At 42.9% G+C, this 13,569-nt stretch overlaps 1 protein-coding gene across 3 annotated transcripts in view; it reads right to left on the bottom strand.

Moving 5' to 3' along the window:
- Positions 1-13,569, bottom strand: part of TMEM255B (transmembrane protein 255B) — a 76,020-nt gene that overhangs the window by 36,778 nt on the left and 25,673 nt on the right. For 2 of the 3 annotated variants that reach the window (XM_040585332.1, XM_040585330.1), the window contains exon 4: positions 8,511-8,600. The exons of the other annotated variant lie outside the window; for it this stretch is intronic. In XM_040585332.1, coding sequence (XP_040441266.1) covers positions 8,511-8,600 — 90 coding nt within the window. The remainder of the gene's footprint in view (positions 1-8,510; positions 8,601-13,569) is intronic. 3 annotated transcript variants of the gene reach the window in all.

The raw sequence follows: 13,569 nt of genomic DNA, 5'->3' as shown, positions 1-13,569 counted from the left end.
CCCAACAAAAGTCTGTATGGAATATTCCATGCTATTATATTAATGAGTCATACAGGATGAAAGTGGAATTAAAAGTAATTAGCTGTAATTTCATCTCATGTAGCACCATGGAGAAATTAAAATGCATTTACTGTTCTGCAGAGAAGCTAGCTAACTTAATTGCAATGAGAAATTACTTACTGAGTTGTGTTTTCTACCACCAGTCGTCAAGGTAACAACTTCGTTAGACATGGAATATGACTATTTGGTTTCTTCTTCAAAGGAAAGGCCAACAGGCTTGCTCAGAACATTTTCAAATGGCTTTTTAGGAGATCTGGCCCGAAGCACACAAGGCTTTGGGGCATGACAGAAAGCTTGTGTTACATGCCATGGGCTTATGGAGTCACCCTGTAGTAAAATGCAGTGGTTGTCAGCGAAGCTCCTGGGCTGCTGCGACTCTTGCCTGCCTGCAATCTGCAGAAGGAGCTTCGAAGGAGGGCAGGGGAGTGATGTCCCCAGGCACTGCGTGTGCGATGCTCAGGCAGTGCTGGAGGTGCTCAAGCATCGTGCACAGGCAGCACCTGCCACCGCCACCCGCAGCGCGGGGACACTGCCGGGAACCCGCAGCCGGCTGTCGGGCAGGCATCCCGGCCTGCAGCACTGCGCTGGCGGCAGAATCGTCAGGTCTTCACGGCATTTCACGCCGTGCTGCTCTGACTGACTGATGCCCCGAGCGGAGGTACCTCGTGCTGTTTCATTGTTTCAGCCATCATCGGGCTCACCGCCTCTAACCCAGCCCAAGGCTGGCTTTAAGCCGAGCCAAGGCAGCGCTGCAGCCCCAAGACCTGCTCCTGCCTTCCCTCTGCTTCCAGCCGTGCCTCCCCACCGCTCGCCTGGGGCTGGCACCCACAGGTGACTGCCTGCCGGAGATGAACTGGATGGGGCACTCCACGGGAGCCAGCTTAGCGGGGATGAAGCACAGGGGTGAGTTTTCCCTTCGCTCTGCCTCAGGCAGGCTCCCACGGCTTAGGGCAAGAGGTGAGGCAGAATAGTGAAACCAGGAGAAGGAGGGTGCCACTTTTTGAAAGCCACCCACATTTAAAATCCCACAATCTATTATTTTTTTACTGCAGACAGCTGGCCTGTACTCTGTAACCCATAAAACACCAAGTGCTGACGTTTGCCAAGGCTGATAAACCTCAGGGTGCTAATGGAGCTTCCCTGCTCTCTTCAGGAGCTTCTCTCCTCAGGAGCACTGTGTGGCCAAGGTGATTTTGCAGCTTTTCAGTCTAAAGGCATAGAATACTACATAACTAAGAGTATTTTACATGTGGTCTCTGTGAGAAAAAAAGCGGCACTCAGCTCCCTGATCTGGTTTCTGCAGCACAGAAAGGCACAACACAGAAAGAAGACCAGAACTAAATCCTTTTGGACAAGCTGAAGGAACCAATACCCACACCCACTCGCGTTATTTTCTGCTGGGGTTGGCTGGGACTGCAGTTTTATAGTTATTTGTTCATTGGATGGGGGCTGCCATCTCAGTATTACTTAGTACAGCAGCTTTTGAGCTCTACCAACTCAATTTGCATCAGCATCCTCCAGATGAGAAGCTCCATTTTCCCATTGCCATGTCTCTATGCTTCCCTGAAGGTAAGTTTACATAATGCCTGTCTTATTAAACAGTATAAACATACATAAAGAGAAGACAAATATCTCAAGTTTAGAAACCGAACTCCCAAATCTATAGGTAATTACCCAGCAGTCTACAAGTTGCACTTAAACCACGTGGGTCCTGTTCAGCTACAGGTTCATTTCAGGGCTTATTGCCTGATGATATGTTCTATTTTAATTAATTACTTAAGCCACCTCTATTAAGAGGAAGAAACTAGATTATCTGAAAATGAAGCTAAATCAATGTGTCACAGAAGTGGCTTTGCAGAAGGGGAGAGGAATCCAAGGAACAACTTAACACTGCCTGGTTTGATGTGCATTTTAGATCTCGTGATGGACAAGCAACTCTGCTTTTCCACAGCACCCTCCTTTCCCTTACACACATTTCCATCTAACATCTACATGAGTTTTGATAACTTCAGTCATCAATGTCAAGCTGGCACATAAGGTCAGAAGAAGTGCAAAATGGGACCCCAGGACTGGAGCCTGACTCTTTTTCTGTTCCAATTCTTGCACAGCTGAAGAGCTGAAAATAGATTGCAAAAATCTGCTATTGTAAATCAGAATATAATGTGTTGTCTCTGCTTTTAGGCAGGATGGGATTTGAACCTTTGCTCAAAGTGAGTGATGTCATGCCTAGGGCACCAAGAAGCCTCTCCTCTATTCATATGCAGTCACATTAAAATGCCTCCGCTAGACAAGATCACTTATCATGTTTATATATAATATATGCTTTCAAAGCCACACATTTTTACCCCAGAGGTGCTACAGTTGGGACCTAGTCTCCTTCAGAATAACTACTGTTTGCAGAATTATCTTATATCACGAAAAACCTACAGATGGTCTCCTATTTCACTTCACCATTTCACTACTATGATCCAAGGCAGTCTGTAGGCAACCATTTGTGTTTGTGCTTTCTACAGAAGATGAGCAAACTGCCACTAATCTTGGGCAGGATAATCTTACAGATAAATGGATTTTTTCCTTTCTCTGGACCAGTTTTCCAAACATTTCACATTTCACCACTTTCTCAGTTTCTTATTTGTGGACACTTAAGAAAAATCTTGAATGGATTAGGGTCTGTATGTACAAAACTAGCGGTTTGAAATTGCAAAATAACTGAGCAAGATGCTCTTCTCCTCTGGCTTTTATAACATGATTTCCCTTAGCATAGTTCATTTCAGGTTTCAGCTCCTAATACAGTACCTTATCATACTGTTTTTTCAAATTGCTAGTGATAATGAAGTACGTCATGTTGCTGGCTACCCATAAAAGCTAACCTGAAGTACATCTGATTATTCTGCCCATTTGTCACTTCACCATTCACAATCAGAAGTTGTAAGCAGGTTATAATCTTTTGAAGGGTCACCATCCATTACACTATCCAAGCATTCATTCAAAGATGAGTCCATTCAACCCACCCAGATAAAAAACATGGAGACTGCTTTTAGGAGGCCGCTGAAATATGAACTATTTCAGAGGAACATCCTGGAAGCACTTCTAAGATACTTCAGTTAGACCAAATAAGCTAAGCTTTTCACTGGATCTTACAGGTGGTTCTCCAGAGGAACCCAGCTCCAAGCACACAGGCACAGACAGACAGGACAATGCACATGTGCAGCAGTTCTGATCCTTCCATTGCACAACATAAAATCAGTCTCTTAAAAATCACTTCCTTTTAAAGCAAGTTCATGCCTGACCATAAACTGCATTAAAACAGAACTTCAGCTAAGAGGATGTAGCAGTAATTAATGATAAGGTACATAAGGATCATTATTAAAGTCTTAGGCTTTATTAACACAGAAAATTCAACCCAGTTCATGCTTTAAAGAAAGCCAAAAATGGTAATTAAAGGGCAAGTAATAAAGCATCCAAACTTTTTTTTTCTTTTCTGTTGGTGATACACATTTAGAAAAGAAATCTAGTGCAACTTTAAAAATAGTTGAACTTGAATATGAATTCTTTAATTGTATTCTTTTAGGTTTTGTACAGCATCAATGTAAAATCTTGCATCTGGAATAACTCCGGGCAACAGTTCAAGCTGACTAGGTAGCAGCTTGGCAAAGAAAAAAAAAAAGGGATGTGTTTGTGGACGAGTTGAATATATGGGTGTGTTTGCAAAAGTGATGGCCAAGTGCATAATGGGCTGCATTAGCAAACCATCACCAGTAGGCTCAAGGAATTGATTATTCCTCTTTGCTGAACACTCATGAGGCCACATCTCAGTACAGCGTCCAATTTTAATCCTTCTCCAATACAAGAAAGACCTTGACAAATTACAGTATGACCAGTGGAGGGCCACTAAATGATCAGAAGACTGAAGGACATGATATACCAGGATGGGTTGAAGGAACTGCATTTGTTGAGGGGAAAGGAAGGCTTAAGGGTATATTTATTGCTGTACTGAACTACCTGAAGAATTGTTATAGAGAAGACAAAGCCAAAGAGATATGTAGAGAAAGGATAATGGCAACAGTCCCAAGTTGCAATGTCACTGTTCTATGTTCCAATGTTCTATTGGTATGATCTCCAAGCTCTGCAAGCTCTGCTTTTTTGCCTTTTTTTATTTTTTTCCTTTTATTAGTGGATCCCCTCCAATAAATCTGTCTGGATACGGTCCATGAATTGCACTCAACAATATCAAAAACCAGTTCTTAGAGTCAAACAGAGAACATTTCCCTGGCCCTTGCTTTCTCCTAGAGCTTTCAGGTATATCCAAGTTTATCCCATACTTCAGGAAAATGCAGCTGGCCATGTGTCAGTACTGATGTTCCATGATTCCCAGCTGAGCAAACGAAAAGATGATGCAAAGTCTTTGTCTCCATAGCTTAAAATATCTGCCCATGTTTTTGCTACCTGCCACCTTCCTAACATTCCTAGGAAGGCCTTGCAGGTAATTTCCTCACTTCCTAACTGGATTTCTTGCTGTTGGCTATTTTAGGTCCTGCCTGGGGGATAACTGCAAAGCTAAGAATCATGTGGCAATGGTCAGTGCTTGCAGTCATGGATAGGAGGGTAGCAGGTACTGCAGAGAATGTGTATGTGAGGTGGGATGGGGGGGTTCCCTGTGTGGTGAGAGGAGGCTGCTCAATGATCTCCATTAGCTGTTGTACAACTGAGCTATTTGCATCTGCTAAATAACAAAATGTCTCAAGCAAACTAATGGATTCCTGTGATCACCATATTTTTTCTGAAATAACATCACTGCACATTAACTCCACCTTTGATTTGTTTCATTTGGTTCTGGATTCTTCTTTTTTTTTTTTAAGGTGAAAAGTGCAGCTGAAGGGACCAATGGTGAAATTAACTTTACACAGTAAATTACATCTGCATTATATTTTAAGTAAGCTACAGCTATTTTAAATCAAGCTACTTTTTCTTCAGTGTTCTTAATTTTACAAGTGCTGTGCTCCAGAGCTTTCTATTAAGCAAAGTGTTTTAAAATAATCTTAAATAACTTAAATACCTCTTTTCTGAAATACATCCCTTCCCTGGAAGAATTTTTGTCAATTTTATGCCTTCTTGGGAAGAACATAAAACAGAGAAAGTATTTTATAGTTCTATTTTTTTGCAAAAGCAGGAGAAAACATGCAACATTTTGGAGACAGTACTAGTCACCGTTCCACAGCAGGCACATACTAAGGAAAAGCTATAATAACGTGATTTGTCCTCTTCACACCCCTCCCATCTTGAATGAAGTTAAAAATAAAATGAAAAACAGGTGACATTTCTTATCCCAAATTGATGTGAAGGATGGTGTGTTTGTTGGCAGTCTGAAGCTCGCCTGGCTTCAGCTAGTACTTCTCCCTCCAGGAGAAAAGGGACCTGGAGCCTTGGCATCAGTACCTTGATACTGGAGACAGAAAAGTGAATGCTGCCCAGCTCCTCTTCATGAAAACTTTATAGCTTTAGTGTAGACCTGGGCACCTGCTCTGACATGTGAGGAGTCTGTCCTTTCCCTGGAAGGAGGACAGTTTAGTCAGATCCTCCAGCAGTTAATCCTCATAGGAAGTGGCCAAAGTAGTGACAGCACGACACAGGTCAGAAAATGGCTGGTGCTGGCCTGTGGGGAATGGACTGAACGCAGTGTTACTGCCCTCCCTGAAGGAAATTAGCTGTGACACAAAGTGGACATAATGCAGTGGCAATGACACCATAATCTGCCCGATGCACCTTTTGATAAGCCCCCACCATTTCAAATTGGGAGCGCGCTTACACTACCGCCCCTACAGATTTCCCTAGGTGTGTTAGTCAGAGAAAGTAGGTGATGTACCTCTTTATTTCACCTGATCCTATTAGGCTCCTTATCAGACAGAGGAGAATGAGATGAAGTGAGTGTGATCACATTGACACATAAATTAGTTTTCCAACAAACGTCACTATTAAGTACTTCTTTCTTCTGTAATATGGGAAGGAGACCAGAAGAAACAGATGCGATAAACAAAACTCGGCCCAAACGTAAAGAGTGGGAAATGGATTTCCATGAAGCACGTCATGCCATGACTGAAGCAGGTTCATGTTATCTCATTGTACATCTCCAGCACTCTAAGGGATAGCTGGATGGTGACCAGCTCCTTCCAGTCTCCAGCTCTGCACAGGTAGTGCAGTCATGCCCAGTCACTGACTTAACCAGGCACAGAACTGCACCCAAGACAGCAAGATGCTTTCTTCTTGGGTGAGCGCAATGACTCTGTGCCTCGGTGCTCTCCTTTGACAACTCGCTGGCCCACTTTCTCCCCAGAGAGCACTGCAATAAGCTGAATCACTTTTAGTCCGTAACAACAGATCACAGGCATGCTTTCCCAGCAAGCAATGCCACACAGCTGTTTATGCTACAATAAAGAGGCAGAGAATACAAACTCTAGGTACTACGCATGAGATGTTGTTTCTTCAGATATAAGAGTACAATAATATTCTACTATGATACTGTTTAACTAGCCAGTAGTGTCATTTCTAGAATAGCTAACTAACATGTGAAAGAAACTTAAAGCCAAAAGAGCGTAAACTTACAAAGAAGATGCCTAGAAAGACGACAGGCCACACACTGTCCTTCAACACCGCAGCTCACCTCAGAGGAGGCGACACCATGTCTAACCTCAGCAGTGCGGGGCTGTGGCTGCATGGTTGCATGGAAGTTAAAAGGTGTGACTGTACAAGTGCCATCTGAACACCTCCTAATTATCACATCAGAGCAGGATAAAAATAAGTCTGGTTCCTGGGAAATTAAGAGACGGGTCCAGTATTTGAATAAGTGACAATGGTTTTCTGGGGCACAACCACTTAATTTTCAGGAGCGGGAAACCTAAATAGAAATCTGCTCCCCTCCTCTTTTAAGCAGCTCCCATGGAAAGGCTCCCTGGCCTTACACTAATCAGAGACAAAGTTATACCAGGTGTCATCCAGAGCAACAGCAGGGCAAGTCCAAGTAAAAGCATGCCACTTCAGCATCATGCAGGGTCTGTATAGCACAAACCATGATTACAGTCCAGAGTGTTTATTCATGCTCACATTGCACAACCCAGTTGTTTATACCAGTAGATGTCTCCTCTCTTGTGCAATGCACGTGAAGTTGTGAAGCCCACATTTGGTTTAAAGTCCTCTTCAATAACAGTAAAAAAGAAATCACTTTACAGGTTTATGTGCCAAATGATCCAAAGCCTAACGATTCTGATGAATCTGCTAACAGAAAATAGTTATACTGATGCCAGCAGAGTTATGCTGCCCCTCGATGAACATAAGCAGAAAGATGAACAGGCCCATGGTATTTCATAGCAGTGGGGGGTCATATACCATCATACTTGCTGTATTATGTAGCACACTACATGTGAGTTCAGACATCTATTAAAACATATAACTAATTATTTCCTGATGCTTTTGGAAATCAAAGCTCAATTAGAAGACTGGGTTTAGATTGATTTTTGGGTATTCTATCACAAAAGACAGAACAGCAAACAACACATATCTAACAGGTAAACCGGCATATTCAAATGACCCCACAACCTAGTCTGTCTTGTTCTTCTATTGATCCTTTTTGTCTAATATTTTAATTTGAACTTTGTGAGCCAAAATAATTATAAAAAAAAATGTTCTGTTTGTCTAGTGCTTACACAAGAAGGTCATGAGAAAGACTCCTAGGGACTTATAAACAGTCACAAACTACTAGCAACACTACTGCAACTGTAGTACTGTGAACACCTACAAATGTCCTTTTGAAACAGAGATAGCAATAGGTTTGGGGGAAGAAGGAGGATTGGGTTTTGAAGACACACTGGAAATACCAGTTGCTCTGGTTAAATGACCCATCCACCCCTTTGATAGCAGGCAGATGGTGAATTTGGGTTGTTTGTCATTCAGTAGGTTCCCCCTTCATGTTACATCTAACCAAAGCCTGCCGCTTTCTCCACTGTCTTTGCTCCAACAGAATGTTCCCTTTGTGCTGTTGCAATCCACCTCCTTCTAAAAATCCCTTGGGGCCTTCTGGTGCTCATCACCATCTGGTGTATTCCATTTCCTTCCTGTGCCCACAAAACCTTTGTGCAAAAGGAAAAAAATGCTGCTGGTGGTTCAAGTGCCTTCCCTTTCCTAAGCAGGTATGCATTTTAGCACATCTGTCATCACATCATTTTACATCATCTATGTATTTGGAACTCCCTGAGAGATGAATAAGCAATCGCCACTGTTTCTGGGTATTGGCATGACAGGCTTTCCCGCTGATTTTTTGCCAAAAGACATTTCTCCAGCAAGCAGAACTATCAAAAAACCTAATATACTGCTAGACATAAACCAAAACAAAATGCTTTCCTGCTAGAAATGACATAAGTAATAAAAAATGAAAGATGACAGAAAATCACTGTACTTACTATGTGTCGTGCTGCAAACACTCCATCAACTACTGCACAACAGAATGCTGCCACCACGCCAAAGCTGATAAATACAATGGAGGCTACCAACTGAGAAGAGAAAAACAGATTGAGTAATGTTTTCAATACAAAACTTTAAGTAAAATAATTACACTAATTTTTCTAGTATTCTTAAATGCTATAGTTGACTTTAGATCAGTGTGGCAAGATGTCAGTCACATACTAGTAAAAAAGCCAGAAATTCTTGATGCTGAGTTGACATACCATCAAGGTTACTAGAAAAGCTTAAATCTTTCTAGAGAAAATGAGGTCAGCTGTAAGAGTTATTAAGTTCAATGGTGATTTCTTCTAAATCAACTTGTTAAATAAAACAGCAGTGGCATCCATAGGGAGCACAGCAAAAAGCCACATCCCTGTTAGCTCACATAAATCTCTAGAGCTGTATTGCCATAGTAGTAGTTCACACATGCACATAAAGACATTGTAGTAAGTTGTTAACTAGCCCATAAACTCTCAGAAAGCTTTTATCATCCCAAACCAAAGCTTATGGTAACTTAACGCCAGAACAAAATCAGAGACTCACAGGATTGGTACCTCTGGAAGGGCTGTGCGCTGGTCCCTGCCCTTGCTGGGGCTCCCAGCCTGCACCTCAGTCCCAGGTGGGCATAGCAGAGCTCAGCAGATGTCCCAGCCACAGCACAGGGAGCGCTCTGCCTTTATTAGCCTACCAGCCACAGCTTCAGGCTCAGTCTGCCTCCCAAGCTACTTCATTTATTAAATGCTAATTCTTTATCAACAGGACTGTAGATGGCACAAGACTAGAGCACTGCTTTAGCATAAATGGTGGTGGTGCAGAGGGCTCGGGGGGGGAAAGGCTATGTAGGTTGGGCATGCTGAGCCCCTGGCTAGCCATGCTCACTTTATCTCCGAGGATGACCACAGCTGCAGCTCTAGCAGCAACTGCAGGGATAGCACAGCCCCAGACAGAGCAGGCTTACTGCCCAGTTCACTCTGAAGGGAGCAACAGAACTCAGAAAGGCCGAGCACTGGTGTGCGCCTCCATCAGAGACCAGTCAGCATGCTGTTACCATACACTCTTGAGACAACACTGGCTTATTCTGAGGGCAGATCTAAAGGATGTAGCACTGTGAGCAAGGTAAGATGAAGTAAATTCTGAAAAAGAAACCCCATGTACACCTGGCAAGGCACTCCCTTTGGGCTCATTAGCCCCAATGCCATCACTTGAGGGAGAGATGCTGTCACTCCCTCTCAGATTAGAGGGTTTTGTGACTTTGAGGACTCTATACCTTGAGTCTGGATGAGTAGGTACCTGCAGGACATAAGGTGAACCCAATCTGCACTCTCTGGCTATGTTTTTAATATAATTTAATGTACATCTTTCACGTCTCTGGCATTTCTCATGCAAAGGCACAAGAGGAACCCTTTGAAGCAACCTATATGATAGGTTAATTTCAATTTACAACACTATTAAGTTATAGTTAATAACTGCAACAGCTTAAAAAAATTCCTTGAAAACTGAGTGTCCTTAATTGATAGAGCGCATGGACCACGGTTTCAGCTAAGAATTTGGAACTTCTTTGCTATTTACTAGTCATTAACTGCTCCTTCACAACATGTATTTCAGAAATGCCCAGGTATAGATTACCAAAATGTCCTGGTCCCAAAATTAACATCCATACAGTTCACATATGCCCTTTGCCTATACAAAATACATACCTGCATCACCTAAATACTGTTTTCACATGTGTAAAATCCGTAAGGCACCACAAACCCACTTGAAAAATGGACCCTTTAGCTTATGTTAGGCTAAGAACAGTACAATGTCAATAGTGTCAGCAGGGGACACAGCACTGGTGATTTCCTTAAAAAAGTTTATATAGGGCAAGTAAGAAATTACAGCCATATAAGCCCATAGCACTGTAGACACAGTCAGAGAAACATATGGGAATAAGAGCTCTCAGTGAATCAGCAAAAAGTACAACTTAAAAGCAAAGAATCACAGCTTTCAAATGCTTTCTGATACAGTCCTTTAAATCTTTCTTTAGCTCATGGCTCTTAGATCATGTAATCAGAGGTGAGCCAGCCCTGCCACAGGGATTGCTGTGTAATTGGAATCCTCAGCGTGGGGAGGAACGGGGCACACAGAAGTGCCTGAGGCTGATGGTACCAGCTGATCATGGGAACCTGCAGCGTTCCCCTTGCAGCCAGCTCCATCCTGCCGTAAGGAGGTGGAAACCCTAAGAAAGCACTGTTGGCTGCATCACCCTCCGATCTCTGCCATCCCTTGGCTCTCCGGTATGGCAGGTCACGTCTTATGAATCTGGCTGTCGAGATCTTGGCATGCAACTCATCAGATCAAGAAGGCTGTGGGCTCTCGTAGAGAGCTATTGTCACTGCAGACCAGTGGGCTGCACTGCCCTGTGGCAGCTGCATTTGCTACAGACTCTGATCTCTTTATCTCAAAAAGCAGCAGTGTTTAAAAGTTCAGATTAAGTCATTAGCGTCTGATACCTCTATCTTGTTTTTCAAGTCATAGCAGTCAATCAAATAATTAGTGGGCTTAGCCAGGTGTTTCCAAATTGCCTGAGCTCCACGTGAATTTACTGGAAGCTGACCTCAAGGTGGCTTTTCATTTCACACATGAGCAACTTATTGATGATCTACAATCCCCAAACCAACGTTTTCCACTCGTGCAGATCACTTAAATCACCTAATGAGTATGCTGGCCTTTCAGCATTGCCATATAAGCTGTCAGAGACTGCATATAAAGGTGCACAGTAAACTGTAGTACAGACAGGAGCTATGGAGTTGGCTCTGCACTCCCCAGTCATGTTAGTGATTATCTCTACCCATTCAAGGAGCTGCATGCAAGTTCAAGGTGGTCAGCCCGTCTGCTGTTCTTATCCATGCCTACTAGCAATTACTTCAGTGAGTAGTCCCTTTGAAATAGAAAAGGACCATTTCTTGACTGAAGACATACTAATAACAACGCCAAAGTGGCAGAATTAAAATTACACATTTATATTCTCTCTCAAACCTCCCAATGCTTATTAAGAATGTGAGAAACATAAACAAAGTAAAAAATTAATTACTTCTAAAAATCGCAGCCAAGAAAGCCAAATGAAGAGCTGTTGTAAATTGAAAAGTTAATTTTCCTGAGTGGTATGTGATTGCCAGAGTTGTGAGTTCATGAGCCTAACAGTGTCCAGAAAGAAAAGCAGTGCAGTTCACTTAAACATAGAGAATTCTTTTTGACAGGTAAAAGAAATAGCACTTTAAAAAAAATAAACACTGACCCATCACATCATGTCATCTCCATTTTTAACAGCAGTAGGTTTTGTCAGGAAAACTATTATTTATAACAACATATTTTAACAGTTATTCAAGAAACAGTTTTGCTCTTGCTGTTCCATTGCTGGGCAACCAGGCTTCTCTGCAGCTGTTACTATCAGAATGTGTTTACTCCTGGTTCTGGTACAGAATACAATAATTTGGTTACTTGGAAGGCAACCATGAAGCTAGTTACTGAACACTGAAAGCTATACTGTGTGGGCCTAACAATCAAACCCAAAAGCCAGTTGTTTAACAGAGGTGTTTTAGCAAAAGGGAGAGCAAAACAGCACTTGGAATGAGGAACTTTAGGACACTGTTAACTGAAGAGCTGTTACTTAACTTCAGTCGTGTCACAGAAATATGGAAACACTCAAAAATGCAAAACTAGTGAAAGGCTGGATGGCTAAATTCTTACGTGCTGCCTTCTTTCAGGAGTGTCATGCATTTTATTGCAGAATTCACCTGTCTTAGACAACCTCTGGTCCTTCAGCAGGCACAGAGCGCCACTGACTGCACTGTGCAAGTCAGCCTAGTGAATGCAACAGAGCCAGGGGACACCCTGTGGCCACAGAAGCTGGTCACAGACACTGTTCAGCTGTCAGAAATGCACCTGGCACAGATACTTAGCAACCAACAGTTTCCCACAATGATTCCCAGGCATGGTTTTGGAGTTCAGAGATGGCAATGGACCAGATCCAGCAGGGACTTTGATACGGCCACCCTGGCTGCAGCCACACTCTTGTGTAAGCACCACACCTCAGGTCCCCAGGCACTTGGTGTGCTGAATCACACGCTGCTGGCACTGTGTCCCTGCTGTGTGACACGTGGAGACATGCAGCCAACATTTGCCAGCAGACACACAGAAAATCACATCACTCCCCAGAAGAAGCACCTGCTTGCTACAGGCTGGTGCATCGCTGGCTGTTTCCAACATCCCTGTGAAACACCTCTGTGAGGCTCACTGGGCTCTAGGTCTCCATTCTTGCATGTAACTGGTTTCCTCGTGGCTCTAATTTAGCCCTTACCTGTTCTCAGTCAAAAGGCACAACTGCCCAGATAATGACAGTCATTTCTAGCCCCAGGTGCTGTGTGAGATGCCTCATTCTCTTGATTTAAACTAAGTAGATGTGAGAATTGGAAACCTGGAAATTGCACGGATTTATGTTTTTGAAATCACCTCGGTATTGGATGCAAGTTACATTATATCTAACAGACTCACTTCGCTCATGCTAAATGGCTAGTTTTGCATTGCACAGCCTCCAGTGTCTCCAAGCATTCTGCTGTTCATCAAATCTCTCTGGGATTTTTTCCAGGCAGAGGAAGAATCACAATTACCCTCATCAATGTAAATTGAGAAGCACTGCCATCTAATACACTTTGCTGTGGAAAGTGAAGGCTTTGCAAAAGGCTGTGTAAATGTTATGCCACAGGTTGGTAAAGCCCTTTTTATCCCCACACAGTTCAAGCAAACGTATTCGGAAAAGAAATACATAGGGCAGTTTGTTGTAGACTGCCCCTAATATTACATTTGCCAAAATACAGTTTCATTCTGTGGGCCTTTTTACTGGTCTGATTTCCGTATGTCTCCAAGCTCAGAACTTAATACAGGCTTAAATAGATCTCCTGCACTTTTTTAGTACACTGGGGATGAAGAGGCAAGAGCAGATTACAAAAATTGTACCACAAATCCAAAACAGAGAAAGAC

Source organism: Falco naumanni, chromosome 2, assembly GCF_017639655.2.
Source record: "Falco naumanni isolate bFalNau1 chromosome 2, bFalNau1.pat, whole genome shotgun sequence".
Taxonomy (NCBI): domain Eukaryota; kingdom Metazoa; phylum Chordata; class Aves; order Falconiformes; family Falconidae; genus Falco; species Falco naumanni.
This window is presented reverse-complemented; position numbering and strand designations above follow the sequence as displayed.